This window comes from Phoxinus phoxinus (genome assembly GCF_949152265.1).
Source record: "Phoxinus phoxinus genome assembly, chromosome: 16".
In the NCBI taxonomy this organism is placed as follows: domain Eukaryota; kingdom Metazoa; phylum Chordata; class Actinopteri; order Cypriniformes; family Leuciscidae; genus Phoxinus; species Phoxinus phoxinus.
This window is the reverse complement of record NC_136891.1, coordinates 9,813,351-9,839,923: the sequence shown is the minus strand read 5'-3', so window position 1 is coordinate 9,839,923 and position 26,573 is coordinate 9,813,351. Positions and strand designations below refer to the sequence as shown.

General features: G+C 36.3%; 1 protein-coding gene across 1 annotated transcript; it reads left to right on the top strand.

Moving 5' to 3' along the window:
* Window positions 1-729: 729 nt before the first annotated feature.
* Window positions 730-18,411, top strand: opn5 (opsin 5). Its single transcript, XM_079584853.1, has 7 exons — window positions 730-1,037; window positions 4,598-4,752; window positions 10,155-10,274; window positions 13,202-13,372; window positions 13,549-13,883; window positions 13,963-14,207; window positions 15,005-18,411. Exons 2-7 carry the CDS (start codon window positions 4,629-4,631, stop codon window positions 15,066-15,068), a joined length of 1,059 nt encoding a protein of 352 aa, XP_079440979.1. The 5' UTR covers window positions 730-1,037; window positions 4,598-4,628; the 3' UTR covers window positions 15,069-18,411.
* The last annotated feature ends 8,162 nt before the right edge of the window (window positions 18,412-26,573 follow it).

Below are 26,573 nucleotides of genomic sequence, written 5' to 3'. Positions count from 1 at the left end.
AACATTATGGGAAACCATGTGGGAAACACCGGGAAACACGCAAGCCAGAGGGAATTTAAACTTTGCTGGCGGGGACCCGTTTGGTTTGAAGACGAAAAACGCACCAAGCACAATGTTCTCTCACCATTCCTGATTTCTAACACCGCTCTCTTTCTTTGGCTTAGACTGCGACTATAAGAGTGGACCTACAGTATTTTTCCGTCATTTTGCGGAGTTTAGTTCACTCAAATCAGTGAATTTATAATTTGAGGACTGTTTAAACTTAAAGAATGTTTAATTTACACTAAAATTACTTCTTGTTGGTTTAATTTAAACCACTTGCTTGAAATCTAAATGCAATTTCATTTCTGTTCAGGCTTAAATCTGGCCTGAGGATTTCCAGTTACCAACCGGTTTTGCATGAGACTGAAATGTCACAATTGTTTTATGTAGGCTATTTTGAAAAAAAAAGTGAAAAGGTTAGGAGATTTGTAGGTTTATTATTCTGTTGAATCAGATGAGTTTATTATTTTATTTTTCTCCAATTATTGCTTAGCTACACATTATATATTATTGTAATAAGCCTAATTATATGAATTTATTGGAAATGGAAATGCCTTGGACACTGTAAAGTATAATTATATATTGGTGTCCATCCACAGCATGATTTATCTACGTGTGTTATTATTACCACATGATTGCTTGATTGACAGATCTATCACATAAAGGGGCGGAGCTTTACCGAACAGAACTGTCAGCGCGTTATGGATTTCTGAGGCGACAGTTACTTTGACCAGTCACTCTCCATCTGAATAATCTGAGAGAGAGAGAGAGAGAGAGAGAGAGAGAGAGAGAGAGAGAGAGAGAGAGAGAGAGAGAGAGAAGCCAGACCGACAGCACTTCAACTGAAGCGTTTAATAACAGACGGAAACAACACCGGTGCAGTCTGTGGTTTACAAACGTGGATTATGGAGAAGTTGCCAACTCAATTTTAAGATAATTTCAAGACGGGACAAAAGTGCTCAAATCCCTCGGGATGGTTGAAGAATCACAGCAAGGTATTTGTTTTTCAGTAAACATCAGTGGTTTCTGTGGGTCTGTTAATACGTTGCGTGCACATGTTGCGTCTGTTGTAGTTTATTTATTTGCTTACAATCGTGTGTAGGTGAGGACTGAATAATGTTGTGAAACAAAATCCCTAGACAATTTTAAAAGTTGCAAATGAATCCTTAGCAGTGTTGTTAAAATAATTCCATTATTAAAATTATTTTTTTAATTTTTTATTTATTTTTTCAAATTAGCTAGGCTATACAGTCTCATGTACAATGTCATGTTTAATATAGGGTTCTCTGTAATTTCATCTGAATTGGCCTGTAAATAGTGCATGTTTAATAAAGGACAATTATACAAACCTGATTGGATGACTGACAGCTTTGGTTTGGTAACAGACGGATCCCCAGACATTCTGTTTTGAGATGCTCAATACAATACATTGCATTACAATTAGTTTGAAATATATTTAGGGGAAAGACATTGACATTAAATGAACAACATCTGTTAACAATGTGTCAATGTTCTTGAAATACTCTCTATATTTCAACTTTGATTAAAAGCATTAAATGTTTGACGTGCTGCCGGACTAGCCATTGCATCAGACAGATGTGCACTGCTATAGCAACCCATTCTGATTCCAGCAACAAAGGAATGGTTATTCTTCTTATAGCAAGTCACACTTCTCTTGTTAGGTCATTTCACATTTGACTTTTTTTCTTTTTTTTTTAATGAATGGATCTAAAAACTGACTACAGCTTTGAAATGATTGTTACATGCATCAAGAGATCAACTCTTAGAACTTAAGTCTATTTTTAGAAATGAACAATTCTGGGGGAGGAGATTGATGGTTTAGTAACCTCACACACTTTCACAACTCGAGTATGAAGTGGCAGGATGCAGCATCATCTCTGATCTCGCGGGAGATGATTTCAAAAGCTGTGTGTCACCAGAGAGTACAGTGAATGCTCATTAAGTTAAGCCTACTGTTTGTTATCCATAAACCCACTATAGAAGCGTTAAAGTGACTAACAGTGTGTTGATAGGAAACTCAATTCTTTACTGTGTCCTTTTGAGATCATTTTCAGTTTTAGATGACTGCTTCAATGTATTCAGCTGTATAAAGCTTTGTTTTGAAGGCTTTGACAGGTATGCTTTGCCACTCTGCCAAATAATATCATTCTTTTGACGTGATTTCACCCTTCTGGAAAAACAATATATATATTGGAGGCAAGTACCGGGAAGTACCGTACACTGGGAAGCCGTTATTGTGAAGCATGTCTCCTGTACTAGTAATCGGTTCTGCGTTTATCCTAAAATGCCTTGTGGGAAAGGTCTTCTCTACAAAATTGTTTGTATAAATCTTGACGTAGCAGCTTTTCTATGTTAAAAGGGAACCGAGGTTACGTCAGTAAGCGGAGATGTTTTTCTGTGTTCCCAGATGTAGCCTACTTTACTTCTTCAAAACTCCAGTCCATTCTAAAGAAAATGTAAATGTGTTGACACTTGTCTTTGATTTGTTTATTCCCAAAATTAAGATTTTTACAATGTTAAATAAAATTTTAAACATCTCAAGGACAGCCCTTAAGCAGTCTATGGGGACTTTAGTAGTATACGTGCTGTCAAATTGATAATATGTATCGAATGTAAAATATATGTGTGTGTGTGTGTACTGTATACACACACACACACACCCACACACACACTATACAAACGTACTTGTTAGATGTGATTAATCGCGATTAATCAATTTCACAGCATTACAATTAATATAATAAATCCTCAAAATACCAAGTCAAATAATATATCTGTAAAATGACAACTTTTTCTGGACAGTTGGGGTCAACCTCCTCCATCTAGATCAGTGGTTTTATCTGGTTTTCTTGAAAACCCAGATCTCTGCAGTTACTTATGTTCTGTGATTTGATTCATTTTTATCATTTAATCAGCATGTTTTTTTTACAATTATCATTGGAACGGACAAATTAATGTCTGTAATGAAGCCCCTGCTGTTAGTAATTAGCATTCTGAAGGGATTTACTGTGACAACTTATCAAAAATGTGCAAGTTAGGCATGTGTGACGGTGTCAAATTTTCATGTTGCTATATTTACAGAAGCTTTTTTCAGGGTATACACACGATATTGAAATAAGTTGCAAAAAAAGCATTGTCCATGCTATAACAGGTTTAATAACTTATAACAAAAAGAACTGAACATTTAAATATAATAATACAATACACAACCAAAATTATAAAGTAAACAAATGTTTCAAACAGATTAAAGTGTTTATAAAGAATTATAACAATAGGTAACCCTTTACAATAATTAGTTATTATTAGTTAGCATTAGTTAATAATAACTAACATTCACAATGAACAATTATTCTTTGATAATGTTCGTTAAAAACTGACATTGTTAGTTCATGTTAGCTCAGGGTTTGATTTTAATAATGTATTATTAAATGCTGAAACTAACATGAACTAAGATTAATAAATGCTTTAGAAGTATTTTTCATTGTAAGTTTATGTTAACTAATAAATTAACTAATGTTAACTCTTATGAAGCCTTATTGTAAAGTGTTACTGAACAATAATAAAGAATCAGAACATTTCCAAATTCAATCATTACCTATAATTGTAGTCCTAAATAGCCTATTAAGTCTTTAAGTATTTAGTGTTGGGCTTGTTTGCAACAGAGTGCACGTGCCTCTTTGACCTAGCATACAGCGGTGTTGTGCATTTTAACTGTTGATGGAACAATGTTCTTCAAATGCATTCTATAAATCGTAATAATTCGTAATAAATAATGATTCACAGTATTTTAAAGTGTCCACAATAACAATGCCGTGCATTATCGTGATGTAGCCTATTGTATTACCGTATATAGGCACATGTAAATAGGACAGATGGATGTAGGTGCAAATATCACAAACACAAAATCACCATTTTTTCCAGAATGTCCAGTTAAATGACTTGAAAAGGAAAGTGAAGCTTTTGCTAAATCGTTAATGATGATCATCATTAACACAAGCATCAGTTACAGCATTGCTCAGTAATATCTCTGTATGGATAACGTATCTATGGTAGTGAGACGTGTCTGATGTGGAACTAAATTGCACATCGTTAGACAACCTGTCGTTAACACTTGGAAATCGCTCAAGATCCTGCTGAAAATGACATGCTAGCAGGTCTGACTCATTTCTTAGCTCTATGCCATTATTTCACCTCTATCTCAAAGGCAACGGGCTTTTAAAGAATAATTTGTGTTTGTTTGAAATCTTCCTGCTCTGTTGCCTTTCATTCGTTTCCTTCCTCAAGAAGATTTTTCATGGCAGTGCGCATGGACTCAGCATGTATTGATTACATATATGAAGGGAGTGTCTTCTCTTCACATCCAATAGCCGATAAGAGATGACAGAGTTTGTAGAGCTTAGTCTGAAGCGTCAGAACATTGGCAGGAGGTTTTTGAATCGTAAAGCTGTTGGATGTGACTGCCCTCCAACTTGTTCACTGAGTTCAAAGACTTTTCTGTTTAAGCCTTTAATTGATTTATTTTTTTATTCTGCAGGAAAGTAATCGCACTCCTCAGTAAGGCCCTAATGGAGAATGACACCTCCATCCCCTCGGGCTACGTCCCACATTACCTTCTTCGGGGGGATCCCTTCGCCTCCAAGCTGTCCAAGGAGGCAGACATAGTGGCGGCGTTCTACATCCTTATCATCGGTAAGTGTACAATGTGGACGATCATGTGGAAGAGTTCTTTGCAAGGATCATGTGAATTGTCATTGATAAGATCAGTGATAACTTTGAATTCAAATATTTAAATTAAGTTATAGCAGAATGTCTGGAATTTTTAGAGGCCGTTATTGTATTGTACTGGAAAGTTTGGGATCGTTAGAGACTTTTAAAACATTATAAATCTTAGCGATCCCAAACGTTTTGAACGGCGATGTATTTCTTGTTGATTTGAAGAAGTTTTCATTTTCGTCTTGCAGAAAACAAGACATAATGACATTTTGATGATATTTTAGTTACCAACAATGACAGAAATGTACCTTACTGACTCTCAGTGTTGTCTGAGAATGAGGTTTTGCAATCAGATTTATTGTCTTAATTTTGCCTGAACATCTAAACCCACTAAACATCAGACGTCTATTGGACAGGCAGATCATGTCTATATTGCGTCAGTCGGTCCAAGACCAATTTTTGACCTTTATGCAACGTGCAATCTAGGTCTGCTATTTGGACATCTAACCATGACCCCACCTGGACGTCAATATAATGTTCAATATTTGAATGCCGGAATAGGTAATTTTCTGGATGTTATGTGGACGTCTAAGACAGGTGCAGGAAATTGACATGATCTAGGTTTGCAAAGTTACCTCCAAATGAGGTCTTTTCTACGTCATGTTTGGAAGTCAGATTTTGGTTCCCTGAAGGTGCAGACTGTGATGCCATGTGGACGTCTAAGACAGGTGCAGGAATTGACATGATCTAGCCCACTAAACATAGACTTGCAGATCATGCCTATATTGGGTCCGTCTGTCCATGACCAATTCTGGACATCTATTCAACGTCCAAACTAGATCCACAATTTGGACGTCCAATCATGACCCAACTTGGACGTCATATTGACATTCAACATTTGACCTTTGAAATGGGTAATTTTTTGGACGTCATTTGGACGTCTATGACAGGTGCAGGAAATGTACATGATTAATATATAATATTTTTTTATTTACAAATATCAACATTGTTGTTAACAACATGATTAATACATATGAATACAGATCATTAATAATTATTTAAGATTGTTTTCCAAAAACAATCTCAGCAGCAGGTGATAACTGGAGACACAGTTTAATATAGTTTTCCTGTAGCTCAACCAGTAGAGCATTGGTGCTTGCAACGCAAGATCATGGGTTCGATTCCCAGGGAAAGCAAGAACTGATAGGAATATAAATGTGTAATGCAATGTAAGTCACTTTGGATAAAAAGCATCTGCCAAATGCATAAATGAAAATACAATGGTACAGAAAACACGTTCTCCACCCTTTTGAAACATGGGACTACAGTTATAGAAGTTGTATAAAAACAACGTAAAATTTATCTAAATTTGATGTTGAAAAGACGTCCACAAACGACCACATTTGGACTATAACAAACCCTTACACAGACGTCCCACGGATGTCAACATTAGACGTGCGGTAGATGTCGAAAAAATACGTTGTCTGGCGTCACAGTCTGCACCCTCCTTATACCGACATAGGACGGACAAGCACACCGTTGAAACTACGTCATCTGGAGGTAACTTTGCGCAGGGGGAAGGCCTTGCATAAGAACCAATTTTAACTTTGTGTAGGTCGGTAAGGCCTACACATTGCTAATGAACAGTCTTGGGAGTAGACTAGACACAAAAGCAAACCACAGAGTCCAAACCCTGATTGTTGATTATGAATGATGCACAAAGACTAACATAATTGAATATGGATTTAAGAAGACTGTTTTTGTAAATATGTGTGGACCAGAGAAAAGATTCTGTTTTCTTTATGAATTGATGGATTTCACTTGACCATTCCCAGAGAAACCTAGACAAAACATTTTTTTTTCTCATTACTGCATATTTTAATGCAAATCTTATATATTTTTGCACCTTTAACTCTCAAATATTAATGATTGTCCTTATTGTCCAGCAACTCAAGTGTATCTGAAGATTGAACGCCTAGTCTACATATTTATTTTACCGATGATATGATGCATTCTCTTTTATTTAAAAACTCCATATATTACCATATCAGCTTATTTGTTTTGTTTGTGGTGTGTAAATGTGCTCTGAGGTTATGAATAATCAAGAGTGATAATCCGATCAGATTTAGCAAGTGTGAACGGCAAAAATCACGTGAAATGCGATCTTTACAAATCCGCTTCGAGCTACATTCATATGTGGTTTGACTTTGAAATCCTATTTAAATGGGATTTTGGGAAATCCGCTTCAGTCTGATTTCCCGTGGTTTGTGGCTTTCTCATGCCACGTAAAATGCAAACATCAGACGTTGTTATAGGAAACATGCTGAAAGTCATTGCAGAAACAAGGTTGCGTTGTTGCAAAGTGCCGGACGAGTACACAGACATAACAGAGATATGCTTTAAAACCTGGTGGAGACTAAAGCATGTAGTCAAAGTGACATGTGAAGGCCAATTATTGTAACCCATACTCGGAATCAGTCCTCTGCATTTAACCCATCCAAGTGTACACACATTAGGAGCAGCGAGTAGTGAACACACACACTGCAAACCGTGAACACACACACCTGGAGCAGTGGGCAGCCATCTTTGCTGTGGCGCCCGGGGAGCGATTGGGGGTTAGGTGCCTTGCTCAATGGCACCTGTCATTTCCAGGTTACCAGTTTGACTTTCTAACCATTACGACTGCTCCAGCATACCAGCCTCCTATGTTTCTGCCACTGCCTCAGAAGACGCAGTAGTCCAACACGGCAAATATACAACATCTGTATTGCAAACCCTTACATGTTGAGGTTGTTGTTGTTTTTTGGCGCATACCTACCAATGCAACGTCTTTGCCATAAAAACCAATGCAGATATTCCAAGAAATGAAAGAGTGGCATGGGACACACAATATTGCAATACATAATGTGGACAGCCAATAATTTAGATCAGATTCCAATTGACCCTTCGCAGGGAGCTTGATTGACAGGTGATCTGAACAATCATACTTCGCCATCCGCCATTTTGTCCGACAAGGCAGTCAGGAGAGTTAGTAGATTAACATGGGAGGATTCGAACTTGACAAACTGAGTGTACTGACGCCTTTCCGCGGTTAAAACAACATTCCTTCTGATGTTCATTCATGTTTATTTGATGCTATAAATAAACTAGAAGGAAGAGGTGATCGGTTCACGAGCAGCTTTAACTGAGGCTCTACAGCGATCTGTCAGACACATTAAAGAGCCACAAAACGGTATTTATTGTTTAAATTTCTTTTAAAAAATGACCAAATTTTAAAGGTGAGACTTAATATCAAATGAGTTTAATATCAAAAGTAACCTGTTCTGTCCTGTCTTGTCAGTGTCCTCTCTGCTCCGCGATGTATTTTTCACTGCGTGAGAACATGGTGTGGCGTGAGAGCGGCGTAGCTTGTCGGACATAGCAACAGTAACTAAAGGGGGCGGGTCTTTGCGAACGGTCAATTGGATTACAAAAAAAAAAAATTTGTGACAGTGTGAACGTAACCAAAGTGTTATGAACAGGGCCGTAGCTAGGGTATATGGTGCAAGTTGCTATTGTGGTTGAAATCTCAGGGAGGACCCCCAAAAGCTGTAGCTTCTCGACAGCCCTGGTTATGAATGTAGCATTTGCCTTCTATTTAATGCCTTCTAAATGAAATGGTAATGATGCAGAAGGCTAAGCAACGTGTTGAATTTATTAGCAAGAACCAAAAAGTGACTCGCGTAAAAACCTGTTTTCCCCTTAATGTGCAAAGCCTTACAGAGACCGTATTGCCATGCTGTTGTCACTGAGGATGACATGTTCAATCCACTCATGCCGTCATTGAAATGACATCCTCTGTCATATAGACGAGTTTGTGTTGAGCGGTGTCATCTAGTGCGTTTTAATAGAACTGATATATGACATATTGGGGATACTGTGGCTCCTCTGTACATTTTTCAGGTCAGTTTCTCTGTAGGCACATGTGTATCGGCACAACAAATCCTTTGAACATTTAGACCAGCATCGCAGCAGAATCAAAATTGTTTTAGTTTATTAAAAGCTTAATACTAGTGTATTAAGTATAAACAGTGTAATAAAAAAAGAATGAAACTCAAAATAATTCATGAAATTGTAATGTAAACTGTACAAGGCTGCATATTCTTTTGGACTCTCCAAACCAGGAAGAACATTTTTAACATTTTGTCCAATTTTTAATTGTTTATAATACCGACATGACCTCTCCAAGAGAATGCTAGCTATGTCCATTCTGCATAGAATTGCATTTTTTAGAAATAATTCAGATGTTTTGCCAAGTGGATGTGTCTTTATGCAATACGCTCTTGAAAAATATAATTACTTATTTATTCCACAGGCGTCCATCAGTAACTATGGTATCAAGGAGATGCTCAAAATGATGTTTCTTCTTTCATGGGGATTGGGGACATTGTGTCTCATTTGACCTGAAAGATGTGTGTTTCAATCAAAACACTGAATCAATAGTTCTTCCTCACTGCAATTTACAAGTCTGTTCTCCTCCACTCATGTTAAAGGAACAGTCCGAAGGTGTTTCATAAACATTTAGTCTCAAACACACACAAATCAACAATGCTACAGTTCAGTTCAGTTTTTAGTTCACATTTGGTATGTAACAACAACAGTGTTTTCATTTACGGATGGACTGTCTCTTTAAGAACTAAAACTGGAGAAACAATGTATCTGTTAGTAATATTAATGTGCGTGATCCGTTCACATTGATTCATGATCATATGAGAGTGAAAGAGTTCATTGAGCAGTCACATGAAATGAAGTGTAAATGGTGCATCAGTCAGCTGACGCAACAGGCCAGGATTTGAAATGACGTGGAGCACACGATGATCTCCGCTTTGGAAATCTGATCTTCAAAATGTGTTCATGGACATTATGAATCGAACACACTGTAAGATTTATGGGTAGGCTAATTAATGTTTTATTTAAACAAGTTTTATGACACTTTCAAAGCCTTTTCTGGCTTAATAAACACAGAAGGCACATGTTTGCAGCATGTAATCTAGGTCATAAAGAGAGAAAAAACTAGTAACGCGAGTGGAATCATTGTGTCGCTTGAATGTATGTGGTTGTAACCAGGAAAGACTAATTGTCACACATGCTCTTTCATTATGGTGACCTTTTTTCATCATTTCACTGAGTAATGGGATATCCAGTAACCTTTGACTCTTATTAGTTCTCTACAAATAACAGAAATGTTATAACACGAGTCTTAATGTGCTGTGCTGTCTTTGTATTTCAACAAACACACAACCCCATCACCTGGGTGGACACAAATAGATGTTTTTAGACTTTTAAAAACAGTATCTGGTCAAACACACAGTATTACGGTTTGTCTTATGTTTTTACAGGTATCTTGTCAGCCACAGGAAATGGTTATGTCATATACCAGACCGCCAAACGCAAGAGCAAGTTAAAGCCGCCAGAATTCATGACGCTGAATCTAGCTGTATTCGACTTTGGCATATCAGGTAAGTTTAAATGATATATCATTATAATATCATGGTGCTGATGTTATCTTCATCTGTCAGATTATGTATTATATAGCCTATCTGAAAGGATCTCTCTGTTGTATACAAGATTTCTTTTGGTTGTGTGTTTAAAATGTACAGCTTTCAGTGTGTTTAGCATTATATTTGGAGTCAACAATGTGGCAGTAAATCAGACAAGTTTATTCAGCACTGCCTCCTATGACACTGTCTTTCTGGCTTATTTATGTACTGTTGTTGAAGTGCACTTGTATAAATCATACAGAGGATTTTAAGGCCCTGAGGTTACAAAGGAGGACAAAAGATCAAATTCTTGCCATGATGACCTGGAAAGACTCCTTTTCTTCATCTTCCTTTGTCATGTTTTTTTTTCTCTTACTTTAGTGTTCAGTGCATAACATGAACACAATCTTCCGTCTCAATTGGGGTTTGCATCTTTTGTTACACTATATAGCCTACTGTAGCTATACAGTACCTAAGCACTTAAGCCTAGTAGAAAAAACACATTCACACTAAATTATTTTCACCAAACATGAAATAAAACGTTATAAATGATATATAATGCGTTATAATTTGTGTAAAATATAATTAGTTTCACATAAGCAATACGTTCCTACAGTAAATTATTTATGATTATAGGCCTACTCTGTTTATATCGAAGTTTTGATTTTAAAGAGCTAACAGAAAGACAAGATTGCTGAAATATCGTCAGTTATTCTCTAGTGGGTACGGTAATGCCCATTTTCAGACAAAAATGTATCAGTTATGTTTTACCAGAACATTGCGATATTTCACTGGGGCTCGATCGTGACCCAATGAAAAAGGTCCAGTGATGCCCCTGAGATTTCCAACAAAGATTTCCTCTCCTTCAATGAATTTGTATCCATATTTGTACTCTAGCCCCACCTAGTGGATGTTTAGTGTGGCTGCCTGAGAGCAGCAGTGACGGTTGAGGCCCCTGATAATAATTAGAAGGGATAGTTCACCCCCAAAATTAAAATTGTATCATCATTTACTCACCCTTATGTTGTTCCAAACCTTCACACGTTTCTTTCTTCTGTTGAACACAAAAGAAGACATTTTAAAGAATGTTGGTAACCAGACAGCTGATGGCATTGACTTCCATAGTATTTTTTTCCTACCATGGAAGTCAATGGGCGCTGTCAACAAAATTTTTATTTTAGGGTGAGCTATCCCTTTAAAGAATGAACTGCTGCTTACAGGCCAGTATTTATAGTTTTAAATATACTTATAAAGAGCTCACTGTCTAAGATTTACAGAACAAATTACCGCCTGTGTAGCTCACAAAGTTCATTCAAGTTAATTTAAAGAAATGACTGTTTTCAAATAAGTTTCCCCGGACAAGTTTCTCTCTGTCTGATATTGCTTAGTGGAGGGTCCTGCCCCAAAATCATGGCAGTGATGCGGTTTCGGGACACTCAAACAAATGTTACATTATTACTGTTTGTTTACAAAGGCATAGGAGAAAGTAATTTAACAACGAACTGCAGGGACAAGAGAATTGATCAAATATGATTGATCATTTTAAATGCTTGAGAATCACCCTTGTCAGTCAAAATGTTTACAGTAAGTTCAGCATTATCCATAGCATGGATACAAATGATATTTTGTTTTCAGTGTACCTTCAGGAGTTCAAATTGATTTAGCTCCGTCCAAAATGCCATCCTCGTCTTGTCGCCTATTAGCCAGGATGGCGTCGCTAGATTTGAGCATAATGAAGCTTTTGTTTTCTGGGAGTCATGCACATGGCAGACTGCTTTAGTGCGTCACATTTACGCAGACTTGGGGTCAGTGTGCTTTCTGGCTTCTCTTCCTCTGCGTTTCTTCATATGAAGAACACGTATAGGTCGGCCGTGAGTCTTAATCCGCATCTCTGAAATGGCTATCGTCAACTGTTTGGTATATTCTTCAAAATATCTTCTTTTGTGTTCAGCTGAACAAAGACATTCTGTCACACTTTACTTGAAGCCTTTATAGATAATGCATTATAAAATCATTTTTAATGCATTAGTTATGCCTTATAATGCATTGTTTGGCCTCATTAATAACTAATATTACATTATAATAGACTTTTAGAGTGTATAATGCATTAAACCACAACCAATAAACAATTACAGATGTAACAAGGAATCTGTGGATATTATAATGCATGTTAACTTTGGTTATAATTACTTAATGAACTTAATGAAAAGATATAATGCATTATACTATACATTATGCATGCCTTAAAGGGGCTATTTGGAACTTTTTCCCCAAAATAAACGTAACAATAGCCTTTTTATTTTACCATTTATGACTCAAACATCTGATGAGCATACTGACACCATACTGAAACGCATATAGCCTCTTTAATAATGCATTATACATAAAGGCTATAAATGCTTATACATAATATTCTAAGGATGTTTTGCCAACGTTCCCATTAAGTTCTGAAAAATGTATTTCTGAATACTCTCAAAATGTTTTTTAAAAATGTGTTGGGTTATGTGAATGTTGGAGAAAACATTAGGGTAATGTTTTCTCTATTTTATCATGTATTATTGGAATGGGACTTTTGAATGTTCTCTGAACCATCTGAAAAAGTATTAAGTAGTAACATTGAAAAAGCATTAGATTAATGTCCAACTAATATGTTTCAGAAAATGTTTCATGAATCATGTACAAGTATCATTTTTTGCGCTAATGTTTTGATAAAGTTATTAAAAACCAGATAACTTTGAACAACCATTCTATTATTGTTACTGGAAGAACATGTTCATAAATGTCAGAGAACCTTGCCAGAATGTTAGCCAAAATCTGAGAACGTTCCTGGGAATGCCATCTGTGAGCGCATGTTCTTTTGTCTCAAGTCTTGTTTGACATAAGGCTGTTTTTATGTTTTTGGCCAGTCACTGGAAAGCCGTTCTTCATTGTGTCGAGTTTTTCGCACCGCTGGCTGTTCGGATGGCAGGGCTGCCAATACTACGGCTGGGCCGGCTTTTTCTTCGGATGCGGAAGTCTCATTACCATGACGATCGTCAGCTTAGACCGATACTTGAAAATCTGCCATTTAAGATATGGTAATTAAGTCTATCTATCTATCTATCTATCTATCTATCTATCTATCTATCTATCTATCTATCTATCTATCTATCTATCTATCTATCTATCTATCTATCTATCTATCTATCTATCGTTATGTTTATCTCTCTATCGGTCTGTCTGTCTGACTAACATGAATTTACTTGGCCATCAGGTACATGGTTCAAACGGCATCATGCCTTTCTCTGTGTGGTTTTCACGTGGTTCTACGCTGCCTTCTGGGCCACCATGCCAGTGGTGGGCTGGGGAAACTACGCACCTGAGCCATTTGGCACGTCCTGCACACTGGACTGGTGGCTGGCCCAGGCCTCTGTGTCTGGCCAGAGCTTTGTTATGTGCATGCTCATCTTCTGCCTCATCCTCCCCACTGCCGTCATCGTCTTCTCCTATGTCATGATCATCTTCAAGGTGAAAGCCTCAGCCAAAGAAGTCTCTAATTTCGACACGCAGAATAAGAACAAGCACAACGTGGAGATGAAGTTGACTAAGGTTTGTGTGTTTTATGGATCAGAAATGCCTTGTGAAAATGCCATGTCATATTTCATGTGGTTCTGTTTGCGTTCTCCAGGTGGCGATGTTGATCTGCGCAGGGTTTTTAATAGCTTGGATCCCTTATGCTGTGGTATCAGTGATATCTGCTTTTGGAGATCCTGATTCAGTGCCTATCCCAGTCTCTGTCGTGCCAACTTTGCTGGCCAAGTCCTCTGCCATGTACAATCCAATCATATATCAAGTCATTGACTGTAAGAAGAAATGTGCCAAACTGGTCTGCTTCCAAGCTTGGAGTAAAAGGAAGCATTACAAGACTTCAAGGTATGTGCACCCTTCAAATTCTAGAGGAATATGGGATTAACTGACTTCTGATCTCTCTCTCTCTCTCTCTCTCTCTCTCTCTCTCTCTCTCTCTCTCTCTCTCTCTCTCTCTCTCTCTCTCTCTCTCTCTCTCTCTCTCTCTCTCTCTCTCTCTCTCTCTCTCACACACACACACACATCAATATATATATATATTATACAACTAAAGTGTGTTCAGTTTATGATATACTTGGGTACATTGTCTATAAAGACTCTTTATATAGATAGAATTTTCCTCTGCGCTATATCATCATTTTATGGATCAAATGCAGTATGCTAATGCATGTCCCACTGTGGGTGGATGTTTTTTGCTGCAATGCCGGATCTTGCTGTCTCTCTTGTTCCATTAGCCTTGTGTTAAAACACTATTTTTAAGATGGTTAAAAACAATTGAGACACATGCATTTTGCTCTGTTGAAGGGGTCAAGGTTTAGCTGGTTAGCATACTCAAAAATCTGTTCAAAAGTTGCCTTGTATTCTTATGAAATATTTTTTTTCAAGCGTATTGCTTATCTTTTATTATAGTTTTGCAATGCATTGAAATCTGTTTTCTGAATGCAAAAACATGTGTCCTTATAGAGTTGTTAGTGTGCATTCTTTGTCGGAGTTTTGTCCGAATTTTTGTCTCTTTTAGTTTTTTAGACGTCTGAAAGATTGTTGGCACAAAACCCAGGCATGACTTAATTAGGCTGAACGTAACACAAAACAACAACTGATTGACTGAAGACTATTGAATGCAGCTGTCTTGTTTTTCCCAGGTTCTACTCCATCTCTGCCTCCCTGAAAAAGAGACCCGCCAATGAAGTTCTGACTGAGATATGAGCAAATGACAAGAACCCACAATGGACCTGTGATAGGACGCTGGGCAATTTGTTATTGTGCAATTTAGACATCAACAATTCACACCCACCTACTGTAACTTTGCTCTCGTATACTACTGCCGTCAGCTTCACAAACCCCTGCAAACACAACTCCCGTTCATTTGATATTTCTGTGTATAAAAGAATGAAGTGGTATATATGATGTATTTTTATACATATATATTTTTTTGGTTATTTGTTTTATATTCCAGCATTCACAGTACCAACATGTTTAAAACAACCTGCTTAAAGTCTAATATGACATCACTTTTTAACAAATAGTAGTGTGTGTTCAGTCTATAGTTTCTCAGTTAGTGTTTGTACAGCAAGTAAACATATAATTGAAACTGGCCACACACACACACACACACACACCTATACAGCAGCATGGTCACAGTCACAGATAAACAACAGTGTATACACGCACACAACATGAGTGCAACTACTGTTATTTTTTTTTAATCAACTAGAATAGACACTGATGCACTAATTGAGGCTATTGAATTTCTTTTTTTATATTATGATATATTTAGCATGATATTTTTGGGCCATGTGCAATGATTATATTTTAGACATTACACTGAAGCTGTCTTTTACATGGAAAGGTGTCTCCCAAAGTCTATGGTCTTGAGAATTATTATTATTATTTGTATTTATTTATTTTGTACTCAATTGACATCCAATGTCATTTTAACTTGATGTATTTAATATGGTTGCCTTTTGCATGTTATCAGCCTTGAGACAGCCCCTAAACTGTTAAAGGCTAAAGAAGAAAGTGCACAGTTGGTAAAGATAAGTTGATTACAGTGTGTGTATACAAGTTTTCCAAAAATATTACATATGTTTTGTGGAAGTTGGACGATAATTAACAGACAATGCTAAAGCAAGCTGGGTTTATAAAATGTTAGACATTTCTTTTTACCTGATACTACTAGCTTACAGTGTTAAATTAAAATTAAATACTCTCATGACCTATGAAAATACACCATACAAAGCTAGTGCTTTTTTTTTTATCAGAAAGAAGCTTGTTAATACTCAATACGTAATGCTTGCACAATTAAAGCAAAATACTATTGAATATAATACATAGTTAACACTTATTTTGCTGAAGGTCACAGTTTTACCTGAATGGCAACCAGTTAGATTGTTGTAACTGGATGTTTGGTTATACTGTACAATAGAAACATTATCGCTGTAGTATTGAAAACTAAATAAACCAAAAAAAAATCTTGGAAGACAAAAACAATTAGCAGAATGATGGTATAATGAAACGATGATATAATGAAAGTGGACTTTGATTTAAAATTGCTAAAAACACGAAAAATAAATTGCTTTTTTTGTTTTCAGCAAGAAAAAAAATGCTTTGAACCCATGTGTGAGTAGCCTAAATGAAGATGTTTTGAATGAAAGACTCTTTATTGCACTATATATAAGCTCAGACATATGCTTACAAAGGTCTTCAGCTTTAGCGTGAATGAATGTTGTTGTGGTGTGCTGGATCTCATCAACAAAGCTCTGCTTGGGTTCAGGGTTAGGCTCCGAATGAGTGACCAGAGATTCCCCATTTTGATCTCCTGAGCCTCTGACAAACGTGTCCAACGGTACTTAAGATCCTTGCAGTCTGTTGGTAGCCAATCCTCATGGCGTGGCGTTGGAGTTCACCGCAGTTTGATTTAATGCCCACGTCTTTTATCTGATGCTTTCATGCAGTTGTGACAGAGAGGTGACGTCCCCTGCAAATCAATGCCCCGGTTGCAGGAAGTGGAGAATGCACTGGATGCCTCACTGCCTGCCTTCTGTTGTCCTTGTCATAATGCAGTTTACGGCACGCAGGAGCCAGAATAACAACCTTGTCTCTCACCAGACAAAATGCTAAAAGACCCTTTTCCCCCCAATGATAGCTTTAAAAGCACAACTTTCACGGTCTGTTCAAATGTGTTCCAAAATTTTGACTTGAATGATGTAATAATGCACTGTACAGAATGTGGTTTGAACGATTAGCACATTGAACCTGAAGTGAAAAGTAATGAAACCAAAGGTAAACCCATCATGTTTTGTTTAGGCAGAATGGGTAAGCCTACGCTATCATTCTTCATCAGATTTGACAAGCTTGTCAGTGAATATGATTGATGAAACCTAACAAAAAATATATTTTAAAGACACCGGAATTATTGAAATCCCCGTTCAACTATAAGGAATATACCATTCTACTATAAATACATTTTGCTTTACTTATCAAACCTAAGAAAATGGTTTTCACTAATGGTCCCAAGACAATGCCTTGCCATGTGAACTGATGTAAAATGGGGCGACTAAAGTGTTCTAAATCTAAATGTGATCTGAGAGGCAAATAAAGCTGGCAGATTGAGGGATACTTACCAAAGACAAACAAATTTAACAAACGTGGATCTTCTATACTATTTTAGGGCTTCGCTATCATTGTTCTGATGCATTCAGCTTCAAAATGACAATGCTTTAGTTAGCTGATCAAATTGATCCAGGACTCTGAGGATATCAGCATTTTTGTCGCAGATGTCTTTGTAACATAAGTTGAAGACTGCACCTTGATCACATAAAATAAGCATATACTGTAAGAAATTAAGTAAATTACCATCAACTTTCTTGACAAATATGCCATGTATACTGTAATAATCAAATCTATATCAGATAACATTAGAGATTCATTAATGGAGGAAATGGAAGTGCAGAATACAAGCTGATTAATTATTTTGCTTTATTCTGTTCTCTTCCATATTATTTTAAACTCTAATACTATTTTTACTCTAAAGATCATCAGCAATATGGTAAACAGGGTTTTAATATTTCATTTCCAAAGGAGTGTTTCTCTGTTACTGTTACTGTAAACCTGCAATGGATGTCATCTATTTATTATTACATGTCACCAAATTAAATTAGTTTGAAATCTGCATATCGTGCTCATCAGGTGTTGTCATTATGTGTTGACACAATAATTTTAAATATAATTTAAAGGGATAGTTCACCCCAAAAAATGTAAATGATGTCAGTATTTATCCACTCGTGCCATTCTAAACCTCAAGACAGAAAGTCATATAGGTTTGGAACGATGTGAGGGAGTGAATGTTGACAGAATTTTTATTTTCTCACTACTCTTTAAGTTTACAACTGCCATAACATTACATTTAAACAGTTAACAAAGTAATAATTATTGAGTGAATTTACTGTATGAATTAATTTGTGTATTCTCTGTATCCATGTAAAAACAATTAATGTCAAAATGCCATCTACAATAACGATCAAAAAACACTGAATAAAGTTGTTGATGTTACAAACAGTGAAAAAGACTGTATTATAGATACTGATTCTGAAACCAAGCCTCGGTTATTCATAGTTTTCATGTGATGTCACTAACGTTTAGGAATGCCCACCTGCAGGGCGAAAAGCAATGGAGGCTTTCCTTTTATTGCCTGCCAGTTAGGCCCATTTTTACCAGGTTTGAACTAAGTATTAATGTAGTAAGGCACGTGATATTACCGGAAAATAAAATACAATTAAAAAAAACAAGACTATAAATCCATTATGTAGGCTAAGTGATGGCAAATCAAGAAGCCTGTAGGGCAGGCTATATATAGGCCTACAAGGCTATATTTTAGGGCAGTAAGGGCACTGCTGTTTTTAGTTGAGTGTATTAACAACGCATTCGTCATTCAATTCTGTGTAGGCTATATGTGAATAATTTGACTGTGGATTCTGCCCTTGGTAGGACCCTGCTCTTAAAATAAACAGTATGATCTCCGCACAATATGATGTGCGTGAGATAATCTCCACACACACCGTGACTTTTAGATTGAGCGGGCAGAGAGAACCGGGAGATTCAGCTCAACACAACAGACATGCTGAGCTGCTGAGATCACAGCTGTGTACCCACGCGCGAGCGCATTCCCACCTCCCTGCTACAATCAAATGGACCGTTCTCACGACCCGATGGGAATCACAATTAGCATTAAAACTCCTTTCACGGTTGCTGTCATTCACTCTTAGAATAACGGTATGTTCATAAATAATATATTCAACTTTTTGCATAACAGCTTTTATACGATGCAATAATGGATTCGAAAAAGGTATTGAAACGCCTACTATAGCCTATACTAAATTTATCTGAAACGCCATCTTTTTCTTGACAACATGCCAGCAATAAAGAAGTGTGTGTAACGTGTTCGGCTGTAGCTAGGCCTAGTATGACTCATTTGAATCAGTTATTTTCAATCTGAATCATTGTGAGTTTGAATCTATGGTTTGAATCGATCTGAGCGGTTTCAACATAAAGGCTAGATGTCTTACGGCGGAGTCTCTAACGTCATCACCCGGTGGCCATCTTGTCACAGGCAAGCTTTCTGGCGGGCTCTTTGGTAGCCTACCTGATGTAAGGTGAGTGATCTGCACGAACACAAATACTCTTTTCTCGCTGAAATCTTGACGGATTTACAAACGGTTTGGTTTCTTACAAACGTTATTAACGTGGCTATTTCTGGATGCTTGAACATGTTGAAATATATAATATTATAATTATTAATTTATAAGTATGCAGTGTCATAACTTCATAACTACATCTCTGACGGTTAATGGTTATAACCCGTTTGAAAATCGGTAGAACATTTTGCAAGTTATGATTATTTAAAAAGTATGCACCATTAAAACACAATGTTATGAGTGAGCGAGCTGACTGTGACAAAATGGCCGCCAGGTGCGGACGTCGACCTCCATTGGCCAGCAGCGCGGACAAGACATCTAGCCTTTATTGTGTATATGGGTTTTAACTTCAAGGTAGGCTAAATGACTCACTCAAATGAATCGTTTTGGAGGTTCATTGAAGTGGACATAGATTTCTTCTTATCTGAGGTAATGTGACTTTTTTTCTTCGACAAGACACTTGACAAACAAATAGAAATATAATAGAATCTATATATTTTTTAAATAAACGCATTTGATCAAAGTAGGCCTATATGCTATCTTATTTAAAAAATAGGCCTAAATAGCTTGTAGCTTTGCTAGCTATTTTTTTGGTAACACTTTATTTTGATGGTCGTTTTTGAACAGTATGTTTACTATAACTTTGCAACAACATGATAACTAACTTTCTGTAGACTGTCTGCTTAATATATGCTAACTCTTTATTGTGATGCTCCCCCAACATAATTCTGACTAAGTAGCCTAACTTTACAAGTATGTCAACTAATTCTAACCCTAACCCCACCAGTCTACTGATAACACTCTAACGCTCTAATGGAAGTTTGTAGACATGTAGGTGCAACGTTACTTATAGCCAACATAATGTGTATAGACCCTCTTTAAAAATATATATATATATAGCTTGCCCAAAATTACTCACTTTTAACTTTCCAAATCCCAGTTTAGACACATATGCTAAATAGGCTACACCTCCCGCTCCCTTAGGCGAGACTTGAACATAGCAGAAAGGTTTGGAGACATGTCTCTGTGGACGTGTCCCTCAGGGATGGAGAGAGAAGATCAACCCCTCTGTCTGCACTTTCATGTCTCTTAGCACGTGTTACTTTATATCTGGACTTACCCTCTCAATCAAACCCACATCATACAGGGGAGCGCAGGCAAGGCAGCTCTGATGGGACCCCAGAATAATTATGTTTTCTACTGGTACTGAGCAGGCCTACTGGTAATCTTATCCCTATCAGCAGCATCTGTCAATGCAATGCAATTGGCCAAAATGTAGAAAATCAATAGACATTGTGAATACAACAATTAAAGATGAAGTTTAATGTGATCATGTACAGTAGGTGAGAATTATTGACAAAGGGACGTATGATGAAAGTTTGTGGTATTTAGTGTAAAATCAAGGGTTTAAAGTTTGGCTGTTTCACATGAGCCAGTTACTGTAGTACCTGCTGGTGGAGGCTGTAACTACACAATCAGAGCCCAAAAATCTTTATTTATTGACAGCCCTTCAAAAGTGGCCATGTTTTATGATGAAATATATTTGCAAGCAACATACATTTCAAATATTTCATTATTTCATAGATGTTTTACCAGTGCCTGACAGTTGTATACTACTATTCAAATGTTTGTGGTCAGAAAGATTTATGCTCACCAATGCTACATTAATCACAAATACATAAAAAGTAGGCTATACATAAACAGTAATAATGTGAAATATCACTACTATTCTTTTGTAATATATTTTAAAATGTAATTTTAACTTATGTCTGTGATGGCAAAGCTGCATTTTCAGCATCATTACTCCGTCTTCAGTGTCACATGATCCTTCAGAAATCATTACTGATTTGGTGCTCTCAAGAAATTCAGCCATGTATAGAGTAGGTAAAGTTAAAGTAATTAGGCTCCAAAAAGTTTTAAAATAAATTTTACGTCATGTACTTACAGCTGAGCAAATGAGACGAACGAGAATGCGAACAGAAAACTTTCTCCATTGAGATATGGTCTCAAAGACCGCCTTGTGTAAAATACTGTAGGTGACATGCATGCAAATGGACAGAGCATCACTCTCTATTCATATAAATCTTATCAGAGGACATATCTTAATAATTAGTATAATCTATAAAGACAGAAACTGTTACATTATGGATGACACTAACGAAATGACTTTGATTCACACTAATGGTAAATACTAGGATTCTCATTCATCATTCTGTTGTCACCAGAGAAGAAAGATGCTAATTTTGTGCCAGAGAGAAAGATGCTCGATCCACCCACCCGGTAAACATTAGGTTCCCAGTCATAATGCCATGAAGTTTCATAGACAAAGGCTTTAATGAAAAAATCCATATTTCCATGTTTCCATATAAAAATGTACATCAGCATAATATTTATAGCTTCAACATAGCAGGCAGTAAAAAATAGTTTACAATGAAAATATTCAGAGCATTCAAATGCATACCTCTTATAAATTCAGACTTAAAGACATTCCTTTAAATGATCGCTTTACTAGTATGGTTTCTATTTTTGGCTGATCGATTCAATTCCCGTTACACTCGCTACTTTGAATTGTGACGAAACTCAAATGAAAGTGTTCTGGTGCACGTCACAAACTGAACACCATATGAATGGAAGACTTATTAATTTAATGCTATGCTCACTTCTACCGCTGTGTGCTCTGTAACACAATGAAACAGTCGTTGCATCAGAATGGAATCTAAAACGTCATGTTTTTAAGTCTGACACAGGCTATCCACTTCACAGTGAATTTTAAAAAAAATTCAAGACGCCCATCAAGTGTACAGCTGCACAAACAGACATCAATCTTGCAGTTCGCTCATTGTTCTTTCTTTCTCTCTCCCATTTGATAAGATTGAACATTTGATCTGCATTCTTGCATTAGAGACTTACACTTTGGGCCTGTTTTTAGGGCTATTCACACTCTTTGAACAAAGCACAGAATAATCAAGTAAGAAAGAATACAGAATCATTGCAGATAGGTTATGTACGCGGCAGTTAATTGAATTATGCGCTGGAGCTGCTGAGAGCAAAGCAGTGAGAAATAAGAAAGGAGAAAATGGGGGCTACATGAACACAAATTTACATTCACACAAGTAAACACAGACTAGGAATTACATAACAGGGGTTTTAGGCCACGCAACCATGACATTGTCTCGCCTTAAGCCATTGTAAGCATCACAGTATCATTACTGATGTGTTGTTCTTTAGAAATGGGTTTGCCACTATCATCGGATTCAGAATCAAACCGTCCCGTTTACATTACACCAATGGCTTCACTCCAGTTGCAATGCAAGCAAAAGTAAACTTTGTATGAGCATCACAGTGTTATACACAAGCATAGGAACTAAACTGTCATGCTTTAGAACTAATGTGTTTATAAAAAAGGACACAGAGAGCATCTTTGCATACATAGTACCTTAACCCTAATTTCCCATGTGGTAAAGCAGATGTTGCTCATCCTAGAGCCATTTTAAAAATGTTCACTCTATACAGCTATTTATCCTAAAAATCTCACTTAGTTTGTGTCTTTGAGACGACTCTAAGGAATCAAATGCAGTAGACTACGGTGTTTACTACTACTGTCATTAAATTCCACGTCCCTATTTTGTTTCATAATGGCACATATTTGGGCACATAAATGGATTTGACTAAATGCATTAACACGTGCTGATTCTGTCAATAGATTTGTATTAAGGATTTACTGCTTTGTGTTGTGGATGACGTTTTTTTTCTTTTCTTTAAGAGCTCACAGAGATAATAAACGGACAACAAGAACTAAGCCTCGCAGATTACTTTGTTTAAAAACACTGAACTTAAATCATACAGAACATTCAACGCTATCTCAAGACCAATTCGTACGAGTGAGGTCGTACGAATTTGTACGATTTGTCTAAACCCACGTGATGGGTAGGTTTAGGGGCGGGGTCAGGGGTAGGTCATTCGTACGAATTCATACGAATTTGGTTACTCGTAAAATATGTACGATTTAGCAAAAATCTTACAAATTCGTACGAATTGGTACGAATTAGCCACCTCGTAAAATTCGTACGAATTGCCGTGAGATCGTGTTGGAATATTAGGTAGTCGCATATTGTAATTTACTGTTTAGGTATGAACTAATTTCATTAGACGAACCACTGAAAATCGACAATAACTTTTATGTTGTGCAAGCTGCTTATAAAGATTAACTGCTGGCATTACCACAAATAGTCACAAGTGGACACATTCAAATATATTTAGCTCTTTGAAATAACCCACTTTATGAACCTGTTGGTCTTGGATTGTAAAAGCTAACATTTTAAAAGCTTTGATATGACACAATCCATGGGAGTCTAATTTTGCTTCAACAAAGCTGATGAGCACTTGCATAACAATTACACCGTCTTCAATGAGTGCTTATTAGCTTAAACACAAAAGAAGTAAATGCCGGCAAAATTACCAAACATAAAGAACAGAATCTTAAACACAGTTATTCTGCATTGTCAAGTATCATTTTCCTAATAGTAAACGCCAAGTCAGATTACTGACAACAAGTCACTTCTAATTAGCCTTTTTTTGTTTAAAATCTTTTACAACTTGCCATCCCACTTATTATTATTATGGTTTTACTGTAAAAACAACACTGTAGAGTTAATACAGATACAGCAGTGAACAACTATGAGCTCAGTATAAAAAGAGAAAGAAATCCACAGAAACTGCCTTCTTATTGTTGGCTTATACAACACGAGACATGAATGTTTTGGGCTCAGTTTGTGAATTGAGGTCATGTAGCCTCTCGTAAAATCAAAGTTCTTAACTGTGAAGAGCTTGTTATATCATCTGCACATTCAACATGGTAAAAGTGATGGCTAAGTGATTTGATTTGTATAGCCTGGCTAGAAACAAACCAGAGATGGGTAAGTGTACAGTGTGTCATATGGCCAGGATCCAAAGTTAACTTCTTGCTACACTTTTATCAATTCATTCGCCAACCATAAATAATTGTCATGAAACCATATTTCACATTATTTTAATTTAATGAAATAATTAATGATCATTTATTTGATTGTTAATTTGTTGCAATCAGTGCATGTCATTGTACAGTCTCGCAGTGAAGCATAACTGCTCACAAATACATAAAGTTGAATCATTATTTTTCCCCCTCATTTTCTTTTTCAGTTGGTGACTATAGTAATGTGAAGTATATTTCATAAAACAATATATATTATGCACATTTGTACAACTTTGTTCTAGTAACTGATTCAAATAACCTAAGCCATTTTACCTGCATTGAAAAATAATATTTATATAGTAGGCCCTTTTCCAAGCTAAAGGTCAGAATTGCATTGTGGAAGCATTACCCAAATAAAAAAGACAATTATAGTGTAATTAAAAAAGTGTTAATTTTGGACCCTGGCAGAGTCTAAAAGTATGCATCAGAGGGGAAACAACAACATATAGTTTTACGCTTTTTATCACATTATTGCTCTGTAGTATGAGTGACCTCATGGAAAACACTACATGCTGGTGTGTGCTAAAAAGCTGTCTGATATCCAGTGTTTTTTCATCACCTTGAACTCACAATATCATCTGAAAGACGTTTGCTCTGTATCAGCAATGTAAAATACAGTTGAAATTACACACAACAGAAATGATCTGTATTCTAAATAGCAAACTCCAATGATAAAACAGTGACTATATAGGACAAACATTTATAATCAAAATAATACTGATATACAGTGTTCTGTGTATGTCCAGTAGGATGCAAGAATATGCATGTTATTAAATTTAAAATGTGCTTCTTTTTTTAACATATAAATCTCCTGACTAAATAATCAGAAGTTGACCTGAAAGTTTTGTAGAGTGAAATTAGCTTTACATATTAGACAAAGTATCTGTTTTTTTGTTTGTTGTTTGACCTCTGGCATTGCATTTGAAGAAAATAAGGTGCAGCAAATAATGGAAATGATTTATAAATAATTGTTTCGCAATGAATCACAGTCTTAGCTCATGAAATCTAAAATTACATGCTTGTTGTCAAAATGATTGGAGCCCAAAAGTGCATATTTGATTTATGGCCCTCAGAATCTGTAGCTGCATGCCCGAAATCTGTAGTTTCACTGAAAACGGCGGTGACTTTGTGTTGACTTTGATTTGTGGGCCACTTTGAAGTTAAATAAAGCAGATAATAAGAATGTCAACTAAGTGATTTATGGCCTGATCCAAGAACATGCATCACAACAAAAATAACAATATGCAGATTTTTATCTATAAAGTCTTAACTAGAGATATGACCAGCAGTTTAGTAGACGTACTGTAATATACACGCAGTTGGGTTACATAATTGGAACTTAATTAAGTGTCCTGAATTGTCAACAGAGTTATTTGGCGTTTTAATAGCTTTATCGGTATATTTAGCAAAGTTCATACAAACTCTCTATCTATGACTATATATCTTGCATTATATTTAAGATTTCTAATTAACATTCAGTTTTGGCCACCTATAAAGAAATGGATTATGCCGGGAAGCCACACAGTCAGGAGGAGATACGCGTTGTCACCTGCAAAATTACATTGACGTTTTCATATAGGCTTTATAATTAACAACGAAAGATCAAACATATTGTAGTGTGACAAGAACAGACTTGTGAGGATGCAATAACTTTCCATATGTTATTACTGGCCTACTAAGTTTAGAATTTATTTTTATTTCATTCTTTTTTTGTTCTTTATTGCTTTTTATAATAACATGACTTGTATTTTTAAAAAACTGTTTTCACCTGTTATTTCTTTAAAAAATTAGAAAATTTTATACATTTATTTTACAATTCATAATTTTCCCACTGGCTTAAAGCACACCAGAAAATAAAATAAACAAAAACTGTAAAACATACATTTCTGAAGATGGTATCAATGCATTAAAACAAAGAGTCCCCTCCAGCAACTACAGCTCTCAATAAGTCAGGGGGGAAAAATTACACACACAAACCAAATACATGCATACATACAATACATGCAT